The 14,364-nt window shown below is 36.5% G+C and overlaps 1 protein-coding gene across 1 annotated transcript; it reads left to right on the top strand.

Annotated features, from left to right (window-relative positions):
- Positions 1–1,354: 1,354 nt before the first annotated feature.
- LOC140143844 (uncharacterized) lies at positions 1,355–14,025 on the top strand. Its single transcript, XM_072165655.1, has 7 exons — positions 1,355–1,618; positions 4,576–4,698; positions 6,786–6,931; positions 7,539–7,578; positions 10,784–11,067; positions 12,263–12,298; positions 12,740–14,025. The coding sequence occupies exons 1-7, from the start codon at positions 1,534–1,536 to the stop codon at positions 13,004–13,006; spliced, it is 981 nt and encodes a 326-aa protein (XP_072021756.1). The 5' UTR covers positions 1,355–1,533; the 3' UTR covers positions 13,007–14,025.
- Positions 14,026–14,364: the final 339 nt, after the last annotated feature.

A 14,364-nucleotide genomic window follows, 5' to 3' on the forward strand; every position in this document is an offset into this window, starting at 1 on the left:
ATGTAATAGGGTACAACAATAACATCAACAACAATATCAAAAAGCAATTTGCAAATCGAATTTGGGAAGAACAACGAGACAGACTTTAGCAGGCCTACACATTTCTGAATTATATAAAGTGAACAACAATCAATCATGATTCACTGCAGTCAGCGAATCAATCAAATAAAACTAAAAAGAAAGGAGCAAGAAAGAATAAAGAAATAGTGAAAAAGAAAGAAAGAGAGAGAGAAAGAGAGAGAGAGAGAAAGAAAAAGAACGAAAAAGAAAGAAAGAAAGAAATGGAAAAAAAAGATAAGGAGAAAGAAAAGAGGAAAGAAAGGAAGTAAAAATGAGAAAAGAGAAATAAAAAGGAAATTCAGCCTCACGGGGACTCGAACTCACAAAAAAAGTTCACAACACATTCCCAGTCTAACGCTCTATCCACTCGGCTATACATCAACTTACGCAAATGCTTGTTCTCGAAGCGGATATATAACTTTAATATGACGCAATTACTTGATTACAATCGCGTCCGCACAATGGCTCTTAGAATAAACAAGCATGTCGGCGCTGAAATTTTGAACGAACTGATGGAGGAAAAACCTCGTTTTTTGCCATACTAGCTTCAATTTGGAGTGAAAATCAAATGGGATAGCAATTGGCAGAATGTTGAGAAATAATGTAGGTATTCAGATGTCTAAATTAACGTCCCGTAATCAAGATATCGATAATTTCACAAAACAGTTTTTTCTCAGGCAAGATTCTCGAAAATGTTCCCCAAAAACGGGCTTTTAAAATTTAATCGGTACTGTATTTGGTTCTTCCCCATGGCAACATTATTTCTTTATTCGATTTGTAGTACAATGCAAAAAAGAAGAAAACAATCACTCGGCGTGGTTTTATACGAGGCGCACATTTGAAAAAAACGTCATGGAACGCGTTTTTGATCTTGTGAACATGGTGCGTAAAACGGCTTTAAACGAAGGATTTTCAAATTTATTCTAAAAATTTGTATAAACACACAAGAAAAATGTTAAGCTACATCCAATGCACCAACATTTCACTTGCTGCGATATTTGATTACTGAGAAAACTCTGTTTTAGAGAACAACTTTATACGTCTTTTATATGTTTTTTATACGTTTCTTTGTATAACCTTAAAGCTATGGAATTACACCCATTTAGCCTGTGTTTACTGCGTTTAAAGCTCAAACCTCTGGGTTGGTAATTAATTTAAATTCCCCGGTTCTTTAATTGCGCATATGCGCATAATTACGTAGGTATTATGTTTATCTGCTATTGCAATTATCCACCATCTACGTCATATGAACTTCGACCACATGGGGAATCCCCAAATACGGGAAATACTAATTTATGTACTGCGCAAGCGCAATCAATCAACATTACACTATGCATACAAATTGTTCCATCCGGTGATACCATTATAACGCAATAAGTATGCGCAATATTTTCACAACAACAACAACCGCCTCTGTCTATGTGTAGGCTATTCATGTCATACATTATTTAACTATCAAGAAAAGAGTTCATAATGGCCAGCTTTTCCAGTAGACACAGTTCAAGTGAACAAAATCGTTGTTTTCAAGTGCTAGGACTATCACCGGGTGCATCAGAAGGTAGGCCTGTAACCTATTTTAACTATCATAGTGTACATGTTTGTTTGCACTCAAAAATCGTACATGCCGGTAGACAAAGTCAATATTTACCCCCGGTATTTACCTTCAGTCGCTTCAAAATACAGAATTATGCTTTAACATAAAATATATAATTATGTTAATTCATCAATATTTAGTAAACCTAATATTAAACTAACAAGTTTTTTTTTTACATAATTGTTCATATAAAGTACGAACATTTAACAACTTAAATTTTGTATTAACGCTACGAGCCTATTCAGCGATTTTCTCGTTCAGAAAATCTTCAAAATTTCTTCGTTTTTTTTTCACCTTTGTTCGTAGCATAGATGTATTGTACCATGGTAGGTATTATAGTACCTACCATGGATGTACATAGCCAAAAGCCATGTATAGGGCGGTTGCACGGAAGGTCGTTAGATCAAATCGTCCTCCAGAAGACATGCAAATCCATGGAGTACAATACCAATCACCTGTTAAAGTGGTATTGATTCCTTTATACTCCATGCATTTGCATGTCTTCTGGAGGACGATTTGAAGTAATGACCTTTCGCGCAATCGCTATATTAAAGACAAAATAGGACGTTTTACATGAAATCGTAATATCTCTACTTAGGCCGTATATTAAAATTAACGTTTTGGTTCTTGTCCCCTCCTCAATTTTTTAAGATGTTTCAAAATCTTTTAGACTTTGGAATATTTTAGGAAAACTTTATACAGATAAATAAGTTTATTAATAAAAAAAAAAGAGTTTGTCTTAAAGCTCGCGTCCGCATTTGTAAAATCGCGAGATTTGAAAAAAAAAAAGAAATGCGGAATTTTTTTATTTCAAAATTCTTCTTTTTTAGAATTTTTCCGGAAAAATTCGGTGAAAATCTGATTTTTTTCTCAAAATACTAAAAAAAAGTCAGGAATAATAATAATAAAAAATCGCATTTCGCATTTGTTTTCAAACCACTCGTGAGCTTTGAGACAAACCTTTATTTTTTTTTTTTCTTTTTAGAACATGGATCACTTCCAAGACTCACATTAAAAAAGGCCTCCTCCTTTCATGGAGGACTGTTGGAAAAGACCGAAAACTACTAACAATGCTAATAATAATTATTTTACATTGAAAATTTTATGAAAATTCTCTGGACGAGAACCAAAACATTAATTTCATACGGCCTTAAGTAGAGAAATTATCTAAACATGTGGATAGAATTGTGTTAACACTCCCGTTTTCCTCGTTTTTTGCCCATTTTTTCATTCACTTCTTCACTTTTAAGAAATTTATACACAATAAAATATTTTACACTTTCGCTGGGATCACTGAATGGACCATTAAAGGGACATTGTATGATTCTTGCATTCTCTTTAAACGGTATAATAATGGGGTTCAATATAAATATACCCACGAAAAAAGCTTATTTCCAAAAACATTCGGTTGATTCGGACATTGTGAGTTATGCATAATTGAATATATTAGGGACCGTTCACAAACACTTGTAAGGGGCCTGATGCAAAGGGGGGGGCTGGAAATTGTTGACCCTCCTAAGGGGGAGGGCTGAAAAAAATGACCACAAATTTTCCTGGAAAAATTAAGTTTATATGCTTTTCTATGGGGTTGACCGATAATTGTGATGTCAAAGGGGGGCCCTAAAATTGTTGAGGTCTGTAAAGGGGGGGGCCGAAACATTTTCGCGATGAATTTTTTTTTAATCGGCCCCTCCCCCCTTACAAGTGTTTGTGAACGGTCCCTAACATTGACACACTTTGTGGTAATTTCTGTCGGTCAACAGACAGAAAATACAAATTGGACGATCTTAAGGGTTCAGATAGCGACGTTTTCACGTATTTTTTGTGGAACCTGGGAGGACATCAGGCATATCGAATTGCATTTTGAAATCGAGGAATGTCCTTGTGATATCAAATAATTTTCATTTTTTAAATTTGCGATAAAATACAAATTTTATGACAAATTATTAAAATTGGATATTTTAATTTTTGATATTTAACAGTCCTCGAAGTAAACTTTATAAATCTAATGTACTTAAAGTGTATGTAGCTGGGATGAAAAACCGACGATCAATTGAAAATGCTGACCTTTTATATTGATGTCCTGAATTTGGTAAATTGCTTACGCACATCGTCAGGCAATTATAAGCAAATATGCACAATGACATGTTTGGGGCTATTTTTCCTCAATTTGCACAAAAATATTGAGATTTGATTTAATTATAGCTGTTATTTGTCTGGAATTTGGAGTCAGGCCTTGCCGTTTGAGGCGAGCTCGCCACCGCTCGCCAACACTCGATTTCTAGTGAGCGATTTGCCACTCGCCAAAGACACTAAATATCACTCGCTGCAATTCTCCCAACATCAGCCATCTAATCGACCAATTCAGCAATTAATCAATTCTATGCCCCCTCCAAGCGAAGAAAGTCAACAATTTTAGCGCGAAGACATACTGTTTTACGACCGAAGCTCTATTTGATTATACCCAAATAAGTCATATTTGTGAAAATTCGACCACTCGCCTAGCATCATGATAGCGAGTGATTAACCACTCGCCTTTAAAATCTAGACGGCAAGGCCTGTGGAGTAGGTGCATATTTTGTTTTTCGTCTTATTTATCCTGAAACAATGCTCTCCCATGGTGCCCAGAGGCTACGGTAGAGTATACACAAGCCAGGCGTTACCTCGATCGGAACTGGCTGTGATGTCATTTCTGTCAGGCATGAATGGAGAGAGTGGGTACTTAATTAGTGCTATTATTATTATTATTATTATTATTATTATTATTATTATTATTATTATTATTATTATTATTATTATTATTAGTGTTATTATTATTATTATTATTATTATCATCATTATCATTATCATTATCATTATCATTTATTATCATTATCATTATTATTATTATTATTATTATTATTATTATTATTATTATTCAGAAGAGATCCAGCAAGCTTATCGCCGTTTGGCTCTGACACATCACCCAGATAAAAACAACAACGATCCAGAGGCTACTCGAAAATTCCAAGAAATAAACAACGCTTACAGGATACTTGCAAACTGTAAGATATACATCTTGCAATCCAACTGTTTCTTTCTTTCTCCTTCTGGCAACATGTCCACTGCTCCTTCATGCTGAGGCCAATTTTGTCCATTATTATGTTTTGATGAATCCAAGTGTGTGAAAATATTGGATCCAAAACATAATAGTGATAAAATTGGATGGTTTACGCCCAATATTTATTCGTCTCGCTATGATTTGATATAAAATTGGATCGATTGAGCCCATATTTATTGGTCGAGCTACATGTAGGAGTTTTAAAATATTGGACGAGACGTAATCGAGTCCAATATTTCAAAACTCATAGCGAGACTAATAAATATTGGGCGTAAAGCATCCAATTTTATCATTGTGTTTTGGATCCAATATTTTCACATACTTGGATTCATCAAAACATAATAATGTAAAACATTGGACGTCTCGTCCGATATTTTTAAACTCATAGCTCGACCACTAAACAATCGGGCTCAATCGAACCAATTTTATATCAAACTTGGTCTCAAGCATCATTGTCCATGACGACACATGACATGATACGTAACCAGTTCTGGGTCAAAGGTTGCGCAAGGGTCACATGGGATCCTAGCTGATGCACAAAAGCCCGGCACAAAAGTTAAATTCCAATTACGGTTCAAAGGACCGGCCCTGTAGGACCCTGTAAAAAGGTTGTCATATAAGACGGAGAACACGCATCCGAACAAACACAAAGATGTTTGTATACGTTATAATGTGTTATACGTGTTTTGGTTTTGGTCTAAACGTTTTAAGAGATATTTTCTGAGAAATACAGATGCCATGGGAAAAAGGTGGAAGATGGGGGTCAGCAAATTTCAACCATATTTTGACAATTTAATAGGTTTGGATAAGTGTTCATAATAATCAGTATAAAAAAAAATCTGCTATGCCCCTCCTGGGAAATATGGGACCCCCTAAAATATGCCCCTAACACGTATTTCCCCGACTTGTAAAATGCCGTTTTATACCATTTTTGAACAAATTTTGGCACCTAAGACAAGCATCTATAAAAGTAAATTTTTCTACACACCATCTTTCATCCGTCGTCTTTATGAAAAAATATAAAACAACAAATGTTTATATTGGTATGTTCCATTTATGAACAGGGGTGTGGGCCCATATTTCACATTTTACAACTTTTGCAAAAAAGTGAAATATCCCTCTACTTTGTGACGTCATTGTAGGAGTTCCTCAATCTTTCTCAAATTGTTCATTACAGGAGAGAACCTCTGTACATAGGTCATTTATATAATGCAATAAAAATCATGGATACTTATTTACTTTTCATAAAACACAAACATGGATTTTCCCAATATGTGGCATAATGATGCTGTATACAACACCAACATCAAATGTAAGATATTTTCACTGTAGCAGTCCCTTTTCTTGAGCCAATAGTCAGTTATTGCATTGAGGAGTTAAGAACCACATTTAAGAATGCAAATCATGTAAAGGGTAGGTGTTCTCTTACAGCATATTGGATAAATCGCCAGTAGATAATGCTCCTTGAATATGAGCCCCTACCTCATGTTACAAGCCTGTAAAAAGGTTGTCATATAAGACGGAGAACACGCATCCGAACAAACACAAAGATGTTTGTATACGTTATAATGTGTTATACGTGTTTTGGTTTTGGTCTAAACGTTAAATAACATTCAATATTGTCGGGTTATATAAATGTCATGAAAACATAATATAGAACGTTTTCTATGTAGAAAACAAAAACAAAACAACACAGATGTTGCGAAATTAAAATGTAAACTTTGCCTAAGACAGAAGGTACCGGACTATTCCAGTTGAAATACATACACCCCCTATGTAAGAATTTACCCTTAATCCCACATACAGTTAGTGTGAAATTCAAATTGGGTTACCTGAATCAGTGACTCCATTTGAAATCTACACCCCCTGTGTGGGAGATTTAAGGTCATGTTTCACATAGGGGTTATTTCAACTTGAATAGCCCAAATTTATTATTCTCCTTCTACCGCTCCTGTTCATTTCGCTCCTTCGTCATTGTCATATTTCGTAATTTTCAACTTGCGCCTAAACCACTGTAACGTCTATTTTCAGCCGAAACCAGGGATGCATCAGAAGACGGGGAGGACCATTTCCCGTTTGGAATGCATCCGTTCTTCTTTGCAACTGATGATGATGATGATGATGATGAGTCGTTTTTGTTCTTTGGTCATCCATTATTTGCTATGTTTGCTCAGGAGGTAAATATTATTATGTAACACTTAATGCTCTGCATGCTAGTCATGCGTTTCAACGGAAAAAGTTCAAATTTTGAAATATTTTCTCAAAATATCAAGAGCTATCTTAAGAACTACTGAACCAATACTAGGCTTGTTTGTACTCATTTTAATGCATTTTTCATGCTGATTCCAAATATGGTCATGAAAATTTGAAATTTTTGAATTAAAATTTTTTTTTTGAAACAAGTGGATGCCATGGTGCAGTGGTTATGGTATACTTGATTTTGGTGTAACAGGGCGTGGTTCAATCCCTGGTGTGAGGACGCATCTAACTGCAATAATGTTGCCTGCTTTTATCGGTATCAATTCAATTAAGAACCCAGAAAATGAGTCATGAGAGTGCCCAGGCCTTCGGAGGGTTTTTGACATCGCCGCCGGTACATGGAGTCGCATGCACCTGTAAATGTTATTGTAGCTCGCTGTTTAAATCAAGTATATAGAGGGCGTCTCCCCCTCCCCCAAAAAAAAAACACACCCAGAACCCTCATAATATGCCTATTTTGAAACTATTATTATACCTTCTCCCTTTTACTGAGGAACTGACGTTTCATTTTTGTTGCACTTACAGATGATGTTTCAACGAATGTTTCGTGAAATACACATGCGTAGTAAGTCTCTGCAATTCTTATTTAAACATTTCGTGTAAATTGTGTTATTGTGAGCTACCATATATTTTATAAGTATATTTTAATCTAGAGATGTAAATGGGCCAATAAATAAATACAATCGATCGTAGTAGCGATTACTGAATAGGGTGCAACTCTGCTAGTCTTATTACAAGACTGGCCTACCCCAACCCTAAACCTTAATCCTAAACTTCGTTAACGAGGACTGGACTCAAGCCTAGCAAAGTTGCACCCTATTTGGTAATTGTACCCTATATTCTACCGCCATTTTCAGCCAAATATGATTGCAATAACTGATTTAATAAACAGTACCTGTATCATGCCTCACGTTTCTGGTAAGGCACCGCGTCGAATTTGGGCCTATCAGTGCCCAGATTAGTGCTGATGACCCTATCATATCCTGTGATGTAATAAATTGTATCAATCAAAATAAATAGCATTTGCATTGTGATATCATTGTTCATTTAAGGTTAGCCGAGAGTTTTCATGCGCTTGATTTCAGAGGGCGTAAGTTCATAACAGAAACAGCCATGCAGAAAATGAACAAGCGTACCGGGACGTAGGCCTACTTACAATAGAATATCGATCCACGGTCAAGACATGAAAAGGCTATGAAACTTGGCTTAGCTCGTGCCCGGAGCTCGGATGCCGGGGGGTGGCACAAGCCGTTTTCGGCAATTTTCACAAGGATTTTATAAATTTTAAAATTGATTGGGGGCACTTCGTCAAGCTACGCCCTGGAAAATGTGTTGATTTTGAATTTATAGCCTTGATGTCTTTGATGAAATCAATGCTGCTATTCCCCTGATTACAATGTAAGGGTAGGCAACAACAACAATATCAAAAAGCAATTCCTATTTGTAAATCGAATTTGGGATGAAAATCAACAAGACTGACTTAGCAGGCCTACAAATTTCTGAATTATATAAAGTGAAAAACAATCAATCACGATTCACTGCACTCAGCGAATCAATCAAATAAAACTAAAAAGAAAGGAACAAGAAAGAATAAAGAAATAGTGAAAAGAGAAAGAAAGAGAGAAAAGAAAATGAACGAAAAGAAAGAAAGAAAGAAAGAAAGAAATGAAAAAAAAAAAGAAATGAAAAAGAAAGGGAGAAAGAAAAGAGGAAAGAAAGGAAGTAAAAATGAGAAAAGAAAAAAAAGAAAATTCAGCCACACGGAGACTCGAACCCACAAGAATAGTTCATATTAGATTCCTAGTCCAACGCTCTATCCACTCGGCCATAGATCAGCTTACGCAATTGACTGTTCTCAAAGCGGATGATATTTTATGCAATTACATGATTACAATCGCGTCCGCATTATGGCTCTTAGAATAAACACGCATGTCGGCGCTGAAATTTTGAACGAACTGATGGAGGAAAACCTCGTTTTTTGCAAAACTAGCTTCAATTTGGAGTGAAAATCAAATGGAATAGCAATTGGCAGAATGTTGAGAAATAATGTAGGTATTCAGATGTCTAAATTAACGTCTCGTAATCAAGATATCGATAATTTCACAAACCAGCTTTTTCTCAAGCAAATTCTCCAAAATTTTCCCCCAAAACAGGCTTTTAAAATTTAATCGGTACTGTATTTGGTTCTTCCCCATGGCAACATTATTTCTTTGATCGATTTTTAATACAATACGAAAAAGAAGAAAACAATCGCTCGGTGTGGATTTATACGGAGCGCACATTTGAAAAAAACCTCATGGAACGTGTTTTTGATCTTGTGAACATGGTGGGTAAAAATGCTTTAAACGAAGGATTTTCAAATTTATTCTAATAATTTGTATATAACACACACAAAAATGTTAAGCTACATCCAATGCACCAACATTTCACTCGCTGCGATATTTGATTACTGAGAAAACTCTGTTTTAGAGAACAACTTTATACGTCTTTTATACGTTTTTTATACGTCTCTTTGTGTAACCTTAAATAATAAAAAAGAAGACATTGTACAAATCGTCGGTCGCAACACATAGTGGCGTACGTGAAGGACAAAATATGTTTCCGAGCAAAACGTTTTTGAACGATGTGCTACTAGTAACAGTGTCGATACTTCTCCACTGTTATCCATCAGTGGTCCGATTCCATTTGAAATTGAAGTTTAAGGTTCAAATTATTTAACTGTATCTTTAAAAGTTAAAAAGGAATAATTATTATATGATCATAGCCACCTCTAATCCTATACGCCACTATGTGAAACGGAAAATTTGGAAAATCACTCTACGCCACTATGTGCTGCGACCGACGAAATGTTCATAGTACGATAGAAAGAGCCACTGGTATCTATCGGAACACCGATAGCGATATAGGACCAAATTAGACGTTGTGCCTAAGTGAGGCAAATACAGCTAAATTACAAAATGCAGCAGCCGAAGATCGTTCCCTATATGGACTATAATGCACACGGTTATCTTGGTAACACATTGACCCATTCTGATTCATTTACTGTCTATGGCAGTATAACAACCTTTTATGTGGTCATCGGTAGATAGAAAGCCTCAAGAGAAATCAAGTTGTGAAGAGAAATTGCAAACATTATCTAAGGAAGAGGTAGCGTAATTAGTTCTTTGAAAATAAGATATCTCTTGCACGGAAGAAAATTATTGTTGGATAAAATTGTTGGAAATGGTGCTCTGTTACATACCCCGGTAGTTTTACTCTCTAATTTCAACTTTTTTTTTCTGAAAAGAATCCCTAGTCATTAATTGATCCCATAACAATTTGTTTTGATGAGATATACTGTTCAATTCGATTAGGTATAGTATCACTTTGAACCGACAATCTTATCAAAATGAATAGTTTCTGTTTTATTTTGACAAGTAACTACTTAAATTGAATAATCATTATTTGAAAAGATTATCTATTTCAATCTTTAAAAAAGGTTCTGTTTCGTCCCATTCGGAGAAGACAAACTATTACAATTTCATTTGTTGGTCATTTCTGATAAGAACCTATTTATTTATGACAAGAACCTATCCATTTTTTAAATGACAAAGCAATCTTATCAAAAGTTTCTTGTCGTTTTGATAAGAAAATCTAAATCATTTTGAAGAAAAATCTGTTAATTTTGAAGAGAAATATATACGTTACATCCCCCACCGAATAGTCATACTTGTCAAATTTGAATAGATTTGTGAGGGGCTAATTTTTAGAGTGTATGTTTTTCAATTCAGGATTCATGTCTAGTAGATATCACGAAGAACAGGAAACCGAAAGAAACAGACGTCAACAAAGATGGCGGAATCGCAGTGATCGTGATCTTCCTCCATGGGCAAGAAGCGGTAGATTTCGGGCAGATGATGATGAGGCTACTCAACACACACGTCATTTTCAGTCTAATTCTTCGTCTTCTCATGAAAGTTGGCATCGACATTCTGAAGAAGGTGGCGGTTGGCAACATAATTGCGATCATTCAGGACGGCAGGATGAAGTCAGGCAAAATAACAGCTCGGGAAAGGTATTTTTCAATAACAATATTACAATATGTAAATAAACAAATAAAGCATAATATTATGGTGATAGTACTAATGGCAAGGATGATATCAAAAACAATGGCAATGGTGGTTGTGTTCGTGGCGGCGGTGGCTGTCACAATGAAAAAAACGCCCACAAGAAATACTAATTTTCCGCCAAAGTCTGCCGCAGCCGACCGAAGACGCCCATGAAGCAAACAAAGCCACGAACATGACGTCTCACGCAGCGGAAAAACGCGAAAAAGGATGGACTTAAAGTTTATGATGAGCCATGGTTTGTGTCTCTCAGTTTCTCTATGAACATTTTTCAGTTGAACGGTACAAGCTTGTCTTAGGTCCATGGGCCGGTGTGGCCCTTCTGCTTCCACCAAGTCTTCATGTCATCGTCCTCCACTCCTGCATGGGCCTGCTATTCAGCATTTAACAGTATCCATACGTATACTGTACTTGGTATTTCCATCTGGAAGGCGGGCGATCTGGTGGCCACGGGACAGTGAAGTTGTTCTGGTATGCTTGGGGGATGGTTGTTGGGTAATACGGACAACATGGCCAAACCATTTGATCTGTTGGGCTCACAGAGGAGGAAGAAACAGAGCGCGTACAACCAGTCAAAGTCCCCGTGTATTGTATGCTACCAGTTCTCGCATATTCATGAGGGCCGATTGTTTGATCATGCCGTGTCTAACAATCACGCCAGCGTTGCGTTCCTTCGCGTATACGCAATAGAGCGTTGCGTGCTTTAGCGATTACGCGATAGACCGTGAAAATACGCGGTAATTGCATAGCAGTCTCCCCTGACGCATTTCATGGAAGAATCGGCCCTCATTATCGGATGAGGCGGGGACTTTGACTGGTGGTACGCGCTCTGTTTTATCTTACTCCTCTGTGGTTGGGCTACTTCCAGAATGGTCTTTGTTTATTCATTCAGCCTGCGTCTGATATTCTCATTCCTTATCCTAACACACTTATCACACTGGCACAAATATAGGGTTATTCCAGTTGAAATCTATACACATTCTGTGAAAGATGGGACACTGAATGGGACACTCAATTGAAAGTCTACACCCCCTGTGTAGAAGATTAAGGTCTTTTCTTTTATATGGGGGTGTATGAATTTTAACTAAAATAAGCCAAAATCAAGACCACCGGTATTTATGTGCTTGTTTTGTCTCATTGCAGAAAGGAAAACAGTATGGCAAAGCTGCAAAGGAACAGGTGAGTCACCGATATGCCCCATATATAAATAGAACTAACCATGAATAAATTGAGATTAAATAATTTAAGCACTTAATCATATTCAAAGTGCATTTGTTTTTCAGTAAAAGATCAACATTCTTTTTCGTTCTAGCAAGGTAATAGCCAGAGTACTTTCAAAGGACGCGCATTCGTTTAGGTGGTCCAATTTTGAATAGAGAAACCTTATATGTGCTCCTCTCCTCTCCTCTCCTCTCCTCTGAGCTTCTCTGATCTTCTCCTCTCCTCTCCTCTCCTCTGAGCTTCTCTGATCTTCTGAGCTTCTCTGATCTTCTGAGCTTCTCTGGGCTTCTCTGAGCTTCTCTGAGCTGAGCTGAGCCGAGCGAGCGAGCGAAAGACATGTCAAATTATTCCAAAAAGGATGTTTATAAGATTATACAATTGATTTTTTTTAAATTCTAGAAAGCCAGAGAAGGAGAACAAAAGCGTCGCCAGCGAGAAGAACAAAAACGTCTCCAGCGAGAAGAACAAAATCGTCGCCAGCGACAACGTCGCCAACGAGAATCGGAACAAAAGCGTCGCCACCGAGAGGAAGAAAAAAAGCGTCGCCAACTAGAAGCAGAACAAAGGCGTCGCCAGCGAGAACAAGAACAATCTGAACAAAAGTGTCGCCATCATCAACAAGAGATGGAAGACGTTGGCAGCAAACTAGGGCATATGCAACTATAATCTGATACAATGATATTGGGAGACATATGGGTGCCAGATCTTTACTTTGAAGGGCCAATCAGTGATTTGGTAGATCTAAATTTCTTCAAAATTTGATATTTTCTGGCAATTTTTGTGAACACTCATACATGAGCTAATTTGTTTAATTTGAAAAGAGAGTAAAACTCTGACATTTAAAGTCCACATGTCATTGCATGGGGAAGATATCGCCGTTTTAAAGCAGACAGGCAATCTGTGTACAATCTATGTCAAATTTGACTCCAATCTGACTCAACCGTGCATAACTTTATGCAACTTTGAGTAACATTGGGCAACTTTGTACAAGATTAACTATCTTTGGGCAACTGGCATCAGCAACTTTGTAGAATTTAACCAAACTTGTAACCTGTTTTCGTTAACTTTAGACATTTTGACCAGTGACATGTGGCCTGTTTAATAAGCTATGGGAAAGAAGTGCTCAAGAAGGCCTATAATATTTATATGTTCTTTTATACTATACTCGGGTGAGGCTATATAATTCGTGAACAAAGGTTCAATTAGCATACATTTCGTGCAAATGCAAATGGAATGTTGCTTGTTCGGCGTGGCTAAAATTCAAGCCTGCTATATCCATACGGGCAATTTAAATGTGATCATACTTTGAATGATCCATGTCTTGAAACGGTCTTCTTGAAAGCATTCGACATCAATATAGACTTTTTCATACGTCCCATCATACAATATTCCAGAGGGGTAATATTAATTTGGCCGCATTCCGCCTTTTGCGTGTCGTAAAAAACCCCATCTCTCGGGGTGTATAGAAATCTGTTCATTAAATTGTAGAATACAGATATTTTGGCTGGTGCCGTCATCGGAGAAAAAGGAATAACGAATAATGGCGCTGATGACTAATACCTTTCGAATGCAAAAAACTTTTCTAGGCGTTATTGGGGGTCGTTAGGGGAAAAAAGTTGTTTTATTACTTAAAGTTTTCATGTATTTTACAGACCTGAGGTGAAATACTCACGACGTGACACGAAGTGATATACTGTCGGCGTTGTTGTTGTTTTTTGTTTTTTCTTTTGTTTTTGTTTTGTGGGTTTTTTTACAGAAAAGTAAGTCAATATACAAGTTTACTACTGTAAGAGTTCAAAAAAGCTGATATATTTACATTGCATCAAAGTTTTACACACGGTCAATTATTTATGTAAACCCTTTTGATTTACTTTGTATATATATATTACTATTATGTAAGATAAGTGTAAATGTGTAAAAAGTGAACATAAACGACGCTATCAATTAATATACACGAGTTTGCTAAATTATATTTCCAACATGATTTCAGAAATCACGCACTATATTGACGCACTATAATAATT

Source organism: Amphiura filiformis, unplaced genomic scaffold (genome assembly GCF_039555335.1).
Source record: "Amphiura filiformis unplaced genomic scaffold, Afil_fr2py scaffold_29, whole genome shotgun sequence".
NCBI classification, from domain to species: Eukaryota; Metazoa; Echinodermata; class Ophiuroidea; order Amphilepidida; family Amphiuridae; genus Amphiura; species Amphiura filiformis.